Source organism: Falco biarmicus, chromosome 3 (genome assembly GCF_023638135.1).
Source record: "Falco biarmicus isolate bFalBia1 chromosome 3, bFalBia1.pri, whole genome shotgun sequence".
Classification (NCBI taxonomy): Eukaryota; Metazoa; Chordata; class Aves; order Falconiformes; family Falconidae; genus Falco; species Falco biarmicus.
In genome coordinates, this window is record NC_079290.1 from 20,428,335 (window position 1) to 20,442,539 (window position 14,205).

The 14,205-nt window shown below is 46.5% G+C and overlaps 1 protein-coding gene across 5 annotated transcripts in view; it reads left to right on the forward strand.

The window, feature by feature from the left end:
• The first annotated feature begins 11,810 nt into the window (after positions 1–11,810).
• Positions 11,811–14,205, forward strand: part of SAMD12 (sterile alpha motif domain containing 12) — a 178,758-nt gene continuing 176,363 nt past the window's right edge. For 2 of the 5 annotated variants that reach the window (XM_056331783.1, XM_056331785.1), the window contains exon 1: positions 11,820–11,972. In XM_056331783.1, coding sequence (XP_056187758.1) covers positions 11,960–11,972 — 13 coding nt within the window. In that variant the 5' untranslated portion in view covers positions 11,820–11,959. Of the gene's footprint in view, positions 11,973–14,205 lie in introns of all 5 variants that reach the window. The other 3 variants (XM_056331781.1, XM_056331782.1, XM_056331784.1) reach the window with 3 other exon arrangements.

Below are 14,205 nucleotides of genomic sequence, written 5' to 3' on the forward strand. Positions count from 1 at the left end.
GAAAAGACCTTTTGGAGCAGTAGAGAGGAAAAAGGAGAAGCATTAAAAACCTCACAAGGCTGTTGTGTATTTACAAAATCTTTTCTTCTCACTGCCGTTTGGAAAAAGGGTGAAAAAGTCCTATTTGGAATCTGTAGTTCTGTCACATAATAACTCAGATTGCAAAACAGTTGTGTTCAAAGTAGTAGAAAAAGGAGAATAAAGTGAAAAAATAAAGCATAATGACAAGATTGTGCTTTGCTTTATTCCTTTGTGTTAAAAATAATGAACTCATTACAACTTACATTCTTAAAAATAACCTACGTAAGAAACTTAGGAGGAAGCACGGATTTCTTACAGTGTACTTTCTTAGAAAGTAAAAGACTGCTTTTGCCTGTTATCTTGAAGAAATAACACTATGAAAGCCATTAGGCTCAGAGCACGCTTGCATACTGCCCTCAGAAGCCATGCCACTCACACTAGTTCAGGCTACAATTCTTTCAGTTGTGTGGGTTGAAGCAGCAGCATCTCCATGGCTAACCGCAGCTCATTCCTGGCCTGCACATCTGTGCTCAGGGCATATTTATCAGGCTGAGTGCGGGCCAGGACCATGCCCACATGCACCGTGACCTCCAGCAGGCTTTGCCGTTCCACGACTGCACTGACTGCATCACACTGGCCGATGCTGGGAATGGGTATGGCCTCCAGCTCCTCTGCAACGTACGTGGGGTGGAGTGCAGGCTGAAGGCTACCAGCACCTTCCACACAGTGTGAGGAGGAGAGAGCTGAGCCATTCCCTGGTCTCTATTATTCCTGGCAGGCATTTCCACGCAGCTGGGACAACAAATAGCAAGTACAGAACTGCTGGGTGTAGCCTCAACCCCAGGGCCCATGAGGACAGTCACACCAGCTCCTGCTGCTAGGTAGGAAGCCAGACTGTGATGGAAAAGTCCACCACAAGGGCTGTCAGAGATGTCACTGAAAGAATCTTAAAGGGCACCAGACACTTGTGTTTAGACAGCTGAAATGATGCTGGAACATCTACGTACCAGAGTCACAACCACCACTTGCATTTCTGAGCTTACTGCACGTTTCAGAGCTTCTCGATTGCAATGTGTCAGAGCAGGGCACTTGGGGACACCTTCACCCAGTATGGTACAGCTGCATAATGTCCGCAAAGGCACTTAAGTAACATACTCAGCCCGCAACACTGTCTGGCACTGCTGTCTTCTGTAATTTCCTTCTTTTCCCCAAGGCTTCTCAGCAGCTCAGGCAAAGTCACTTGCAAGGATGAGCACAAAATAATTTACAACTTGCTTCGTGCTTATCTTTGGGGTAGCAAAATCCAACTTTGCAATGGAATGGGGGTTTGGGGTTACTGTAAAATGCTAGGTTAAGGAAGCAAAATGTCAAGGGATTGTGGGAGGGTTTACAGTCATACACATGGAAATGGAAGAATTTCATGGTCTTCTCTCACTAGCATTCCTCCATCTGACTATCAATTCTACACTGAAGAAACCTCTTCCTCCTGTCCCCAAATAGAGCATGTTCACCTCCACATAACCATAGGTACACAGAAGAGAGCAGGCTTCTTTGGTCACAGGGAAGCACGGAAAGGGGCCAGAGAGCAGGAGTAACAGCTCTGAAGAGCCTCAGTGAGCTGAGCTTGCTGCTTCTGCTGTCAGGTGACAGTGGGAAAGGCGCCCGTCCTCCCCCTGAAACCAACACTTCTCGCATCCCTATTCCTGCCTGGGCAGCAGTAGTGCCTAAGATGAGCATGTAGCTATGTGCTGTTCTCCAAACTGGTCTTTTCTCCTGCTAGGACAGGCGAATAAGTATCACAAGGCATCATGTACGTTACTTACCTACTCCCAGAAGCCTGTTACCTACCCTTGGCCCTGACAGCAAGTCCCACATGCACCCACTTCAGCCAGTATGAACAGAGATTCCTATTCTCCTGAGCTGTGGGTCAACTGAATCATGCTAGATATTGCAGTCAGATCCTCCCCTTGTTCTATTCCAACCTAATCTAAACCAACTCTATTCACTTGCCTGGAATGATGCTTTGTAGGTGTGAGAAAGTAGGAATTAAGGACTTGCCACTCCCAAAGCTTGTCTTCATTTGCAACCATTAGTTTAAGTTAATGCACCTGAATGACTTAATTTGTGCTTAGCTTAGTTTTAGCAAGCCCTAGCATTTGGGAAACACCACTCCAGCTACTGCAGTGATTTGATTAGCAGTGCTGAGTGATTAGATTAGCAGAGTGGCTGGACAGAACTGTTAATTACTTGTCCTTTCAGCCGGTGTATCCCCACTGCACCAACAGCTCCAGCTATGCGTTTGCATAGATAAAACCTGTGCATGCTTATATCCTGTTTCTTTGTAATTCACAACCTTGCCTCCTGTCAGTGCTTCTAGTCCCTTAGTTTACATAGCAGAGGTCAGTACTAGCTGTAAGCTCTGTTGCTAAGCCTGTACTGGAGATCATTGCATGGTGCTGAAAATGTCAGAGAGAAACTATTGGTTCTTTGTCATAATTCCAGCAGAGATGTATTTCAGATTTTCTGGGTAATGCTTTCTGGAGTGGTGTTTCTTGGCATACAATAGTGCCTCATCGCAGAAATACTATAGTTTTGTGATGCTGTTGCAAACAACCATAGTTTTCACTGTCTCTTAAGCTCTCCTGAGTTTCAATCGTGGCAAAAAAAGCTTCCTAGGAAATAACCCTAGTTTTAAGGCTGAGGTTCCAGACAACTATGTGCCCACTTGCTGTTTGTGAACATTTGTGTTCAAGGACAAATGAAAATAAAGCAAGTAGGCAGTGACAGTAGGATTTCTCTTTGTATACCTAGTTCCCTATGATACATGTTTAAGCTCCTTGGTCCTTTGGGCTACTGCTGCCATCAGGAGAGAGGATGTCAAGCAGCTTCAACAAATGCTGCTCTTCCTCCCTTTGGTGACTTCTAGGAAATGTAGTCTTATTGAGTGCTTGATGCTTTGATAGATAAAGTTCAGTGAGATGAATCCTACCCTTCCTGCTCCCTGCCAAAAGGAAGCAGACCTATGCTGCTGCTGCTCCTCTGCCAAGAAATAGCAGAAGTTATGTTCACCCATATGGAGCAGCGCTCTGGATTCTTGTGCTTGGAATACATGTGGAATTCCCTTTCTATTAAAAAGCAAAACAAACCAGCCCCCTCTGAAATAAGTGGAAGACTTTTAGGAATGTGGAATAGGTGTTCTTTCCTGGATGCCAGTGACAATTTAATGTTCTGTTGGGTCCCTATAAACTCCCTTGTCCTTCTGGGTAGTAAAGGCATGTGAAGTACAAAGGGCAAACATAAAGTAACGCTGTATGAACGATCTCAAAATATAACACTGATGAGGAAAAGTAGCATGAGAAAGGGGATAGGGCTGTAATGCTTTCTTTGCATTGCTGATAACAGTTCATGTTTGCATAGTAAAAGTGTTAAATCCTTCAGTACTGGCCTATGCCTCCACTGCACTGAGAATTGCACTATATGAGGTGTGAGGCAATGAAAAATCAGGGTCATAATATCCCACTGAGTTTCTGAGTCATCTTATTGCACTGAAATAAAAGCACTTTAGAAAATATAAGCCATCTGTGATGTTAAATGCAATTATCTGATTTGCCTTAATAAATGCTCACAAATCACCGCCAACCACTTGAATTTTTCAACACTGCTCTGAGTCATCCATAAGCAGGTAAAGGTCACCATGCTAAGACATTATCAACTCTGATCATTATCAAGTTATTATTATCTGCAATAACACAACTGCTTCCATCCAAATCTAGCACATAAAAGAATTTTAAAGAAGGAGACAATTATTTTTTTTTTTAGCTCTGACCTTCAGAGGATCACACTAGGTATGTCATTACACTGAAGTCTACATGATATTGATTATTACTTATAGCTTCATCCTACTAGCAGTGAAGTAAGTAACAAGCATTACTGTTGTTAAAGGTCATATCCCAAGCTCTGTGTTCCAGATTCCCCATTGCTGGAGCTTCTGTGCATCCAGAATTCCCTAGATATATCCTTCTTTTTCCATTTGCCCGGTAATTTTGCCCAAATGTGATTAGGACACTGTGACTCCAAAATTAAATGTTCTGTTTGTAAATGCATTATGCTCAGGATGTAGCAGCCCTACTGTGCAGACACAGATCACGTTCCAGACAGGTTCTGTGCAGGTACACATGTCCCACACTACACAGGTTCATGTATTTCTCTCTGGGGAGATACAGAACAGAAACGATATTTCTCAGAAGTTATTTACCCCTGTAACAGAAGCTACAAATATGAATTTAACATCTATTTTGTGTAAATGCAAATGTTTATAGCTGCCCATCAGGAAGAGCTGCATGCATGTTACCCAAATCTGAGCACAGTGAGGCTCCGCAATACGAATATCTGTGCACACACCAGTCAACGTCTAACGTGTCAGTGTAGCAGGAGTGGTTTGAATGCTCAGCCAGTAAAAAAGTAAAAATATTTACCAAAATTAAGACCTTATATAAGCAGATTTGACTTAGCTCCACAGCAGACCTGGTCCAGGACCCTCATAACAGAAGAGGAGAAAAATGTAACCAGGAGGAATAAAGAGACACTGCCCAAGCATGCAGAGATGGTGTTAGGAAAGCCAAAGCCCACCTGGGGATATATCTGGGGAGGGACGTGAAGGGCAACAAGAAGAGCTTCTACATCTATGCCAATAGGATGTTTAGGGAAAATGTGGGCCTGCTGCTGAATGGGGCAGGGGCCTCGTGACAAAGAAAATGGAACACCAAGGTACTCAGTGCTTTCTTCACTTCATCAGTACTTGTAGGACCAGCCTTCAGGAACCCCAGGCCTCTGAGAGCAGAGGGAAAATTTGGAGCATGGAAGACTTACCCTTGGTGGATGAGGAACAGGTTAGGGAACATTTAAACCAACAGCATGTATATAAACCCACAGGACTCAACAAACACTGAGGGAGCTGGCTGTCACCATTGCAAGATGGTGCTCAATTACCTTTGAAAGATCATGATAATCTGGGGAGATTCCTGATGACTGGAACAGAACAAATGTTACTCCTGCCTTCAAGAAGGGCAAGGAAGATCTGGAGAACTACAGGTCAGTCAACCTCACCCTGATCCCTGTGAAGGAGTTGGAGCAACTAATCCTAGAAACCATTTCCCATATTTAGGATAGCAGTGCCACTGGAAGGGAATCCACGGTCAAAATGGATATACACAGGGGAAACTGAGCCTGACCAATAGCCTTCTATGATGAAATGACTGGTTTTCAGCACTGTGTCCCGTAACACCTTCTTAGAAAAACTGATGAAGCACAGACTAGATAAGTGGTTGGTGAGGTAGACTGAAAAATGGCTGATATGCTGGGCTCAAAGGGTGGTGATCAGCAGGACAAAGTCCATTTGGAATCCAGACACTAGTGGTATATCCCAGGGGTCAATACTGGGGCCAGTACTGTTCTGTCATCTTCATTAATGACCTGCTGGGATGATGGGACAGTATGCACCCTCACCAAGTGTGCTGGTAATACAAACCTGGGAGGAGTGGCTGGTAGGCTGGCTGGTTGTGCTGCCATTCAGAGGAACCTGGACAGGCTGGCGAACATGGACATACTGGAGTGTGTCCATTGAAGGGCCACAAAGATAATTTAGGGATCGGAGTATCTCTCATACAAGGAGAGGCTAAGAGAGCTGGGCCTGTTCAGCTTGTAGAAGAAAAGGCTTGGGGGTGTGTCATCAATGTGTATAAATACCTGAGGGTGGGGGGAAACCAGACTCTCCTCCACAGTGTCCAGTGAAAAGAAATGAGGCGATGGCCAAAAACTAAAACACAGACAATTCCATTTAGATGGAAAAAGAAACTGAGGAGTGATCAACACTGGAGCAAATTGCTCAGAAAGGCTGTGGAGTCTCCACCTTTGGCAATACTCAAAGCTGAATAGCCATGACCTTAAGCAACCTGCTCTAGTTGCCCTGGCTCTGAGCAAGGGGTTGGACTAGATAATCCCTAGAGCTGCCTTCCAGCCCCAATGACTCTGTGATTCTGTGACTGCAGGTTACTGAGAGCATTGAATTGCTCCAGCCTACATCAAGTTGCAGTTCAGCAAATAATAGCAGAAGTCAGGATTGTTTAAACAAGTTACCCAACTATTTGCCAACTGGTCACATGGACCTGCTATGGTAGACTGTTCCTCTAGATCTGTTTACATATACATCCGCTATTAGGTATGGTTCTTTCATTTTCTATGAGGAATGCTTATGCTTTATGGCTCAGAGTTTCACACTCTCCAATCCAGAGCAAGGAGGGCACTCGGTGTTTTACTTCTCACTGCAGAAAAGGGACCCAAGCATTTTTCAGGAACCCATAAATCTCACTCACCGCTCTCAGATCTCCAGTACAAACCCATCTGAGGCTATAACTTAAAACAGCCACGTTCTACATTGGTGACGCTTTCCTCTCTTCTTCCCACCTCAATTCCTTGTCCTACCACATGTGTTTGGGCAGTGATCAGTGAATGAGAGCAGCTAATTGATGGTGGTAACACTCAACAGGCTTTGTGCCAAGTTGGTTTTCAGTAAAAAGGAAGGCTGTCTGAGGCTAACAATAGCAGTAGAGAGCAGAAAGGCAAACCACTGCTTCAGATAGCAGTGCTACCCCAGGGCAGCTAAAAGGTCACAGGATGATTCAGGGTAGACAGGACCTTAGGAGGTCTCTAGCCCAACCTCCTGCTCCAAGCAGTGTCAGGTATGAAAACAGAGCAGGTTGCTCAGGGCTTTATCCAGTTGAGGCTTGGAAATCACCAAGGGTGGTGACCATGAAACCTCTCTGAGCAACAAACCTCCACCATTCCATTACTGTCCACCTGGTGAAAAACATTTTCCTTACAACCAGCCTGAACCTCTCTTTTTTCAGTCTATGTCTGATTTCTCCCAACCTCCTACTATGCACAAACTATGAAAAGCCTAACTCAAAAAGCTGCTGTCCAAGGCAGCCACGGCTGTGGCCTATGCATGCAGCCCCACTGCTGATTTTGGATTGTTCTGCTAGGCAAGCTGTCACAAACTTGCTTTGGGAGGAAAACGTGTGGCACATTTCCACATTTCCATAAAATTTCTCTTTAGTTTACCACAAAGCAATGAATGAAATAAACAACTCATAAGATCATTTGATGACGGCAAAACACAGTACTGCTCTCTGTGCATGACTTAAGACATAGGTGTTACTGGAGAGTGGAATTAACCTCACACTTCTATCAGGATAGACATTTGCATATACTGCTGTCTGCCTCAGACATGCACCGATCACATTAACCCATCCGCTTCCCTTCCCCAGTTTTCTATCATATGAAATAAACAGTAATAAATTCTGTGGATCTTCTGAGTATTTTAACACTAAAATTGCATTTTATTTCCTTGCAACAAAGAGCAGAGGACAGTGGATGTTTAAGAATATAACTTTTTATTTTAAAATAAATCCATTACTGACAAGAAAAAAATAGAGAACACCAGATATTGCAACAGTAATGATAAAATACACTTTGAAGACATCCTATGATCTTTTCCGAGTAACATACAGACCCCCATATGCACTTCCCATAGTATTATGGATTACCATTAAAATATTTTTGACAATAAGGGAATATAGGTGTGTAAGATAACCAATAGTCCAAGCATATTTCAACAACAGTATAGACAAATAATATTAATTATGCAATTACACTACTACACTATTAAAACCTCCTTTGCATGCCTTAACGACACTGTTAAAATTAATATAAACATGCTTATTCTATTTTTGGGCAGACAGCAACCTCCCTGCCTAATAGCTCTTCTGAAGTCATTCTCAGACCCCAGAAAACTGCTTCTAAATAGTAGTGCTTACACTTTAACACACTGCATACTTTGATTAATTTTATGATGGTAAGACTGGATCTGCACATGCACAAGAATCTGTTTCCATGGATCAGACCATGGGACTTAAAACCTAAACTTGGTTTCTCCCCTTTTCTCAGCATATGCTTAGTTGAGTTATAGACCCCCTTTTTCTTTTCAAATCAAAACCCTGCAGAATGGTAATAACATAAAGTTGCATATTGATTAAAAAAACAGCAATGCGCCTAACATTTTCTCCCTGTGCCTTTCAGGGATTTGCATGAGACTCATCAGGTCTTCTCAGGAAATGCCAGTTCCTACAGCAAAAAAGAGAATGCATAGAAGCTCCCCACCCTCCTCCTCTCACTCCAGATCTGGCACCCAGTATCCCTCAGGCTGTTTTTCCAGCCATGTAGCTGCCTCTGACAAAGAGAAGGGAATTCTCTGCTTACCGCTTCCACACCTGAATTTCCAGCTACCTCCTACACTGTAGTGTCAATAAAATTTCTTGTTGAAACTTCCTTGTTTTTAATTACCAAATGAGTGTATCTTGCAGCTTAGGGTGTGTGCTGAGAGTGTGCTTGAACCACAGCACAGCCCTTCCCTCTTCCTCTTCCAACGCTCAGTACTGGCAGAGGTACTGAAGGGGAAAACCTCCCTTCTTCCTCAACAATATCAAATCTGTATAGTTCCGTGCATGTTCCTCCCACACCTTCCCCCATTCTAAATGCATTAATCATCAGTTACCTCTGAAAAAACACCCATGTCTGTGTCCCCTTTCCCAGCAATACACAAGGCAACGTATGAGTCCAGATACTGAGTTGTTAGGCAGGTGGGATGGTCCTGTGACAGGGCTATTTCTGTCACACTTGAGTTTGATGACAAACTTTGAATGGTTTTAATTTCACCATCACAGTTTAGGCCCATTCAGCTAAGCAAATCACAGCCAAAAATGTTCATGCATGGCTGTGATGTTGTTCACTGCTTCTGAATTTATGCTTAAACCAGAGACACTGGTACTTAACTTGAGGTCCAAGATTTTCAGACGTTTCTTTGGCTGTCCCTGAAAGATGGCTCTGTGCATGTGTTTGGGCACCCAAAATAATTAATCATGTTTGAAAATCTTGGGTCACAGTGATATGGCAGAAATTCCTCACTAGCAGTATCATCAGATGAAGATAAGTGACAGAAGTTGAGGTTGGATGTGACTTTGAGCAACTTGGTCTAGTGGAAGGTGTCCCTGCCCCTGGCAGGGGGGCTGGAATTAGATGATCTTTTAAGGTCTCTTTCAACCCAAACCATTCTATGATTTTATGAATTTCACAGAAAGGACTTAAGAGCACAAAGGGACACTTAAAGCTCAATGATTGTTGAATTTCTCTAAGGTGAAAGTGGAATAAAAAGGGAAAAATGATGATGGATGATAGTGTAGTGAAGTATACAAGCCTAACATCTTGTTTAGACTTCAGAACTCTTCTAGTAGAGCAATGCTGTTGATGGATGTACTGTCATCTAATGTTAGCTGGCAGAAGTCCTACCTACAAATAATTCAAATGGCTAAGGAGCCTCTGGTCAGTATTGCTTATTTCATCTGGTGACCTAGGGCAAAGTACACAGCAAATTCACTTTGGCTGTGACAAACCAAGTCTGTTTAAAGGGAGTTTGCTGCACTTTTAAAAGAAAGTTTAGAAGAAACCTGTCTGGAGAGAGGCAAGGTAAAGAGAGAAGCAAAAAAGCAAGGAAGCATGAAGAGACAGCTCTTTCTGAGCAGAGAAAGCTGGTCTTTTTCTACTCTATAATTTAGCAGGGTGTTTTTAGAAAGTTAGCTTGCTCTCACTGATGTTTTTGAAAGCTCTGCTCAAAACAGATTTTACTTTACCAAGATTAATTGAATCAATTTACAGCCTCTTTTCTCTAATGAGTGACGTACATTGAATTACAATTTGCCTAGTCTTGACCAGAATTTGAGAAGTTTCTGATGTTTCCAGATACTGTTAAATACTAGGTTTCATTAGCTATCATGTAACATTAGGTATCAAACACAACACCTTTTAACATCTGTTATGGCCTATTTGCTATCTAGTCACAGCCATAATTTTGCTGTTCTTCAGCAGGCATAAAGTTGTAATTAAAAACTACAGGGCTGTTTAAAGGCCTCAGCAAAATTGTACTCACTAGGGACGTCCTCAGGGCCCACAGCTGAAATGTAATTACCAGTCAGAAATTCAGCATATTAATGGGGATAGGAGTCCAGCTCTCCACATCCATGCCACTTGAACTCTGAGCCTTGACCTATTCAGTCTGTGGCTTCCACAGACTGATTCTAACCAAGAAAGCACTGCTTCATGTATGCATTAGCCAGGTAATTAACACACCTCAAAATACTGTCATGATTAAATAAAGGATTAATGATTAATTCAATACATAAGCTTAACACCAAATTTCACCAAAATCACAAAAGCTTATGTAGTGGTGTGGAGAAGAAACTGCTGCAGGTTGTATGTGTGTATTACATACATTTGAAAACTGCGAAATCTAGGAAATTGTCTTTTTCTTAACAGAAAGTATGTGAATATCAGCCCATTTCTCCCAGCGTATGGGATCAGGTGTGTGACTGTATTGCACTCGGGAATACCAGCACATGCTCTCCATCCTCATTACTTACAACGTGCTGTGAGTATGCCTACCACTTTGCAAACATGTGAAAGACAAGGCTGCTGCTCCAGGAAGCTTGTATCTTGACTCATATACAACACAAAAGCTAATAGTTGAAATGCATATGAGAGCAAAGAACAAGTGAGGTCTTCAGGGCAAAGTTGGTAATAGAAAGCTTCAGGGAAGAGTTGGGCTTTAAGGCCATTCTGTATAGGCTGTGGTTTTCATTCATAAAACAAATAATGAAGACCCAATTTTATTTCAATCACTTTAGATATTTCAAGAACATCAAAATTCCTGGGGTTCATGAAGACTTCGTTCATTTGCACATAGTATGTTCTCTAATTTGAACTCATGGAGGTTTGTTTTGCAAAAAGAACCTGTCATGAGTAATGCTTACTAAACACCATAGCTGCTGCTAACGAACAAAAAGAACATGTGATAAATATTTTCATGCCCTACCTGTATTTTCGCCCTTGTATACTCAGTGCCCCTGCTGTTGTCCTCTTGATTTTAGGAATGACATAACTTTGGTGAGGGAAGACTTTTTGGGTGGGTTAATATTTGTTGATACACTTAAAATGAAAATTAAAAAGAGGGTATTTTTGCAGGAGAAAGATCTTCAACACCTTTGTGATACCTCAAAATGAGACTGAAAAGGGCACAAACCCCAGGCTGTTTTTTTTTCCAGACAGCCAGCATTTCAGGATGGATCTCAAGGGATGCCCGGTGGTTTGGCATGACATTTGTGAGGACCTGGCATAAAGGCTCTGTTACCGCGCCCCCGGTCTCCTTCGTTTTCTGGATTTTTTTGGATGAGCTGTCAGAGCTGGCCAGGATAGAGATGGAGAAAGCCGGGGGGCCTGGTCCCGGGTGCTGCCGGTGCTCCCGGTGCGCCCTTCCCCTTCCCCGCCGAAAGGCTCCCCCGGCCGCACCGGGCAGGGCGGCGGGCCCGGGCTGGCTGCCCCACTCGCAACTCGCGGTGACCGAAATACCGCGGCAGATACACGCCGGTGCGCCCCGAAACGCCGCTTTCTGCCGGCGGGGTGCCCGCGCAGCCCCTTCTCCCCGCACCGCTCGGCGGCCGGCGCTCCAGCCCTGGCAGCCCAGCCGCCGCCTGCCCCCGCACCGCTCTCCCTGCTCGGCAGGTAAACGCGGAGGCGACCGCCGCCGCCAAGCCCCGCAGAGCCCCGCGGGGAGGCGCGGGGTGTCCCTGCGGCGGCGGGGGCAGCCGGCGGGCCCGGGCCCGGGCCTACATTTCCCAGGGAGCGGCGGGGCGGGCGCGGTCCCGCCCGCCTGTCAGCGGGAGCGCTGCAGGTTGATCGCCGCGGCTGCAGATGAGCGGAGCCCGCGCGCGGGCGGGGGGGCAGCGCCTCCGGGGCCGGGCCGGCGGCCGGCGCACTATGCGAGGCCGGGAGGATGGCGGTGGAAGGTAAGGGCTGCGCGTCCCGCTGCCCGCCGCCCCCGGGGTCCCTCCCCTGTCTCCTCCCCCGGGCACTCACCTGCGCCGCGGCGGGGCCGGCCCGGCTCGGGAGGGGGACCGTGCCCGCCGGCGGGGCCTGAGGCGGTGGCGGTGGGGCCGCTCTCTCGCCCGCCGCGCCGGCCTTGCCCCCGGACCCGCCTGGCCGCCTCCCGCGCCCCCCCCCCCCGCCCCCGGCCTGACGGCCCCCGGCGCCGCGGCTGCCCCTGAGCCAGGTGGCGTGAGGTCGGGCCGCAGCGGCCCGCGGGAGGGGCGCCCGCCCGTGAGGGCCGGCGGCGGCGGCGGGGGAGGCGGCGGGGGCTGTCGGCACAGCCTGCGGCAACCGGAGGCTTCGGTCCGGCAACTTCCCGGCGGGGCCGGAGGTGCCGCCTCTCCCGGCGGGGGCGGCGGACCTGCGCCGCCTCCCTCCGAAGTGGCCGCGCTCGGCCCGCCGGGCGCCTTCCCTGCCCCGCCGCCCGTCTCCCGCAGGAGCCCGGCCGCCGCCGTCCCTCCGTGCCGCCCCTGTCCCCGGGTTGCCCTGAGGCCGTGACACCCGCGGAGCTCGAGCAGCCCCTGGCCGCCCCCCTGCCTGGGTGCAGGGCTGCGGGCGCCGGAGTGGGCTCGGCCCCCCTTCCCCCCCGCAGGAGATGCAGAAGCCCAAGGGCCGGGCTGAGGTGCTCAGCTCCGGGGGAACGGGAGCTGTGAGGTGTACGTGAGGTGCCCGGTTCCTGGGGAGGCGCCCGGTAACGGAGGTGGTGCCTACCAAGAGCTGGAAAGGTGGACGCTTTGCGAAGGTCTTCCAATAGATGCTGGGCTCCTGCGGCAGGCTGATGTTGCTGCGTGTTGCCTTTCCATGGGACTTTTGGGAAGTTGGAGGAGCGATGTGACTAGGTGTATGGGAAAAGGCAAATCCACTTGCCTGCTCTCTGCTTCCAAAATTCACTTGCTTTTCTACTGCTTTAGACCCAGGCATTGAGAATCCTGGGATTCGTGTCCTGCCTTGCTTTCTTCTGTGCCCTTGGGGAAGTTTCAGAAGTCCACAGTGTGAAAACCAGCTGTCTGACCCCTCTCCAGCAACTAATTTGGGGTATGCTGGTTTATTTGGCGTGCTTATCTTGAAGACCACCTTGAGCTTTGTCTCTCAGGTACGCTGAGACCTACAGTTCCATCACAGACCACTTTATTGCTGAAAATCCTAGCGAAGCTGTCTATTGCCGAGTACCCAAGTGAGCAGTGCAGATGCAGTCTAGCAAAAACTTGGGCTTACTAAAGGCAGTGGACAGCTTAGTATCCCTGAAAACCAGCTGCTTAGGCAAACTCAAATAAAGGTAAGCAAAACCAATATGTCTCAAAGGGTGTCTGTGTACATCCAAAGTTGTCCATGTTTAGCCATAAGCCTCTTCATGAGTTAAACAGATTTATGCACAGGCTCCTTTATTGAATGGCAGTTTTGAAGACTGTAATGATGTTAGGAAGGAAGGTAGTGGTCCTGAATAAAAGCATTGCTGCTTTGGTGGCAAAAACTTAGAAATGTGAACTGGGCATGCGTGCCTGGTAGTGGGTAAGTAAGTAAATGAAATGGACTGCCATGCACCAGATGGTTCATATGCCAGCAGCAACCCCTGTTTCAGTGTGCTCTCTAATGTCATCTTCCTTTATTCACTTGAAGTCCTTCTCAGTCTGTTTGCTAGTTCTTTTTGGGTCTGTAATAATTCCTGTCATATCTGCAGTGCCTTCCATCTGAGAATCTCTAAAAGCTTTGTAAATATTAATGAAAGAAAGCTCTGCTAAAGCTTTGGGAAGCAGTGCCTTTCCCTTCTCCTGAGATGGGATTTTTTTTCTTTAACTCCTTCTTCCCATTTCCTTCCCCCAGGACACATTGCTGCTGTGGTCTCTCAAAACAGAGCTTTTTTGTCTGTATGTTCTGCTTCCCTCACATTTTGGGGTTTTCTGCCTCAACTTTTTTGCCCTTGCATAATTGTATTACCCTTACACTTGCACAGCAAGATGACTTCTTACTTCTTCAGCACAAGTAGCCATGTGGCTGTGGTTACTTTGTGTGCATGTATCGCATGCCACATCTAAGGCCTTTTCTTATCCATCATTTTCTGTTGGAACTATACCTCTTCATGTTACTGTGCTTAAAAGCATGCTTTTATCTTAATGCATCTTAGCATCACAGAACAGTTTGGGTTGGAAGGGACCT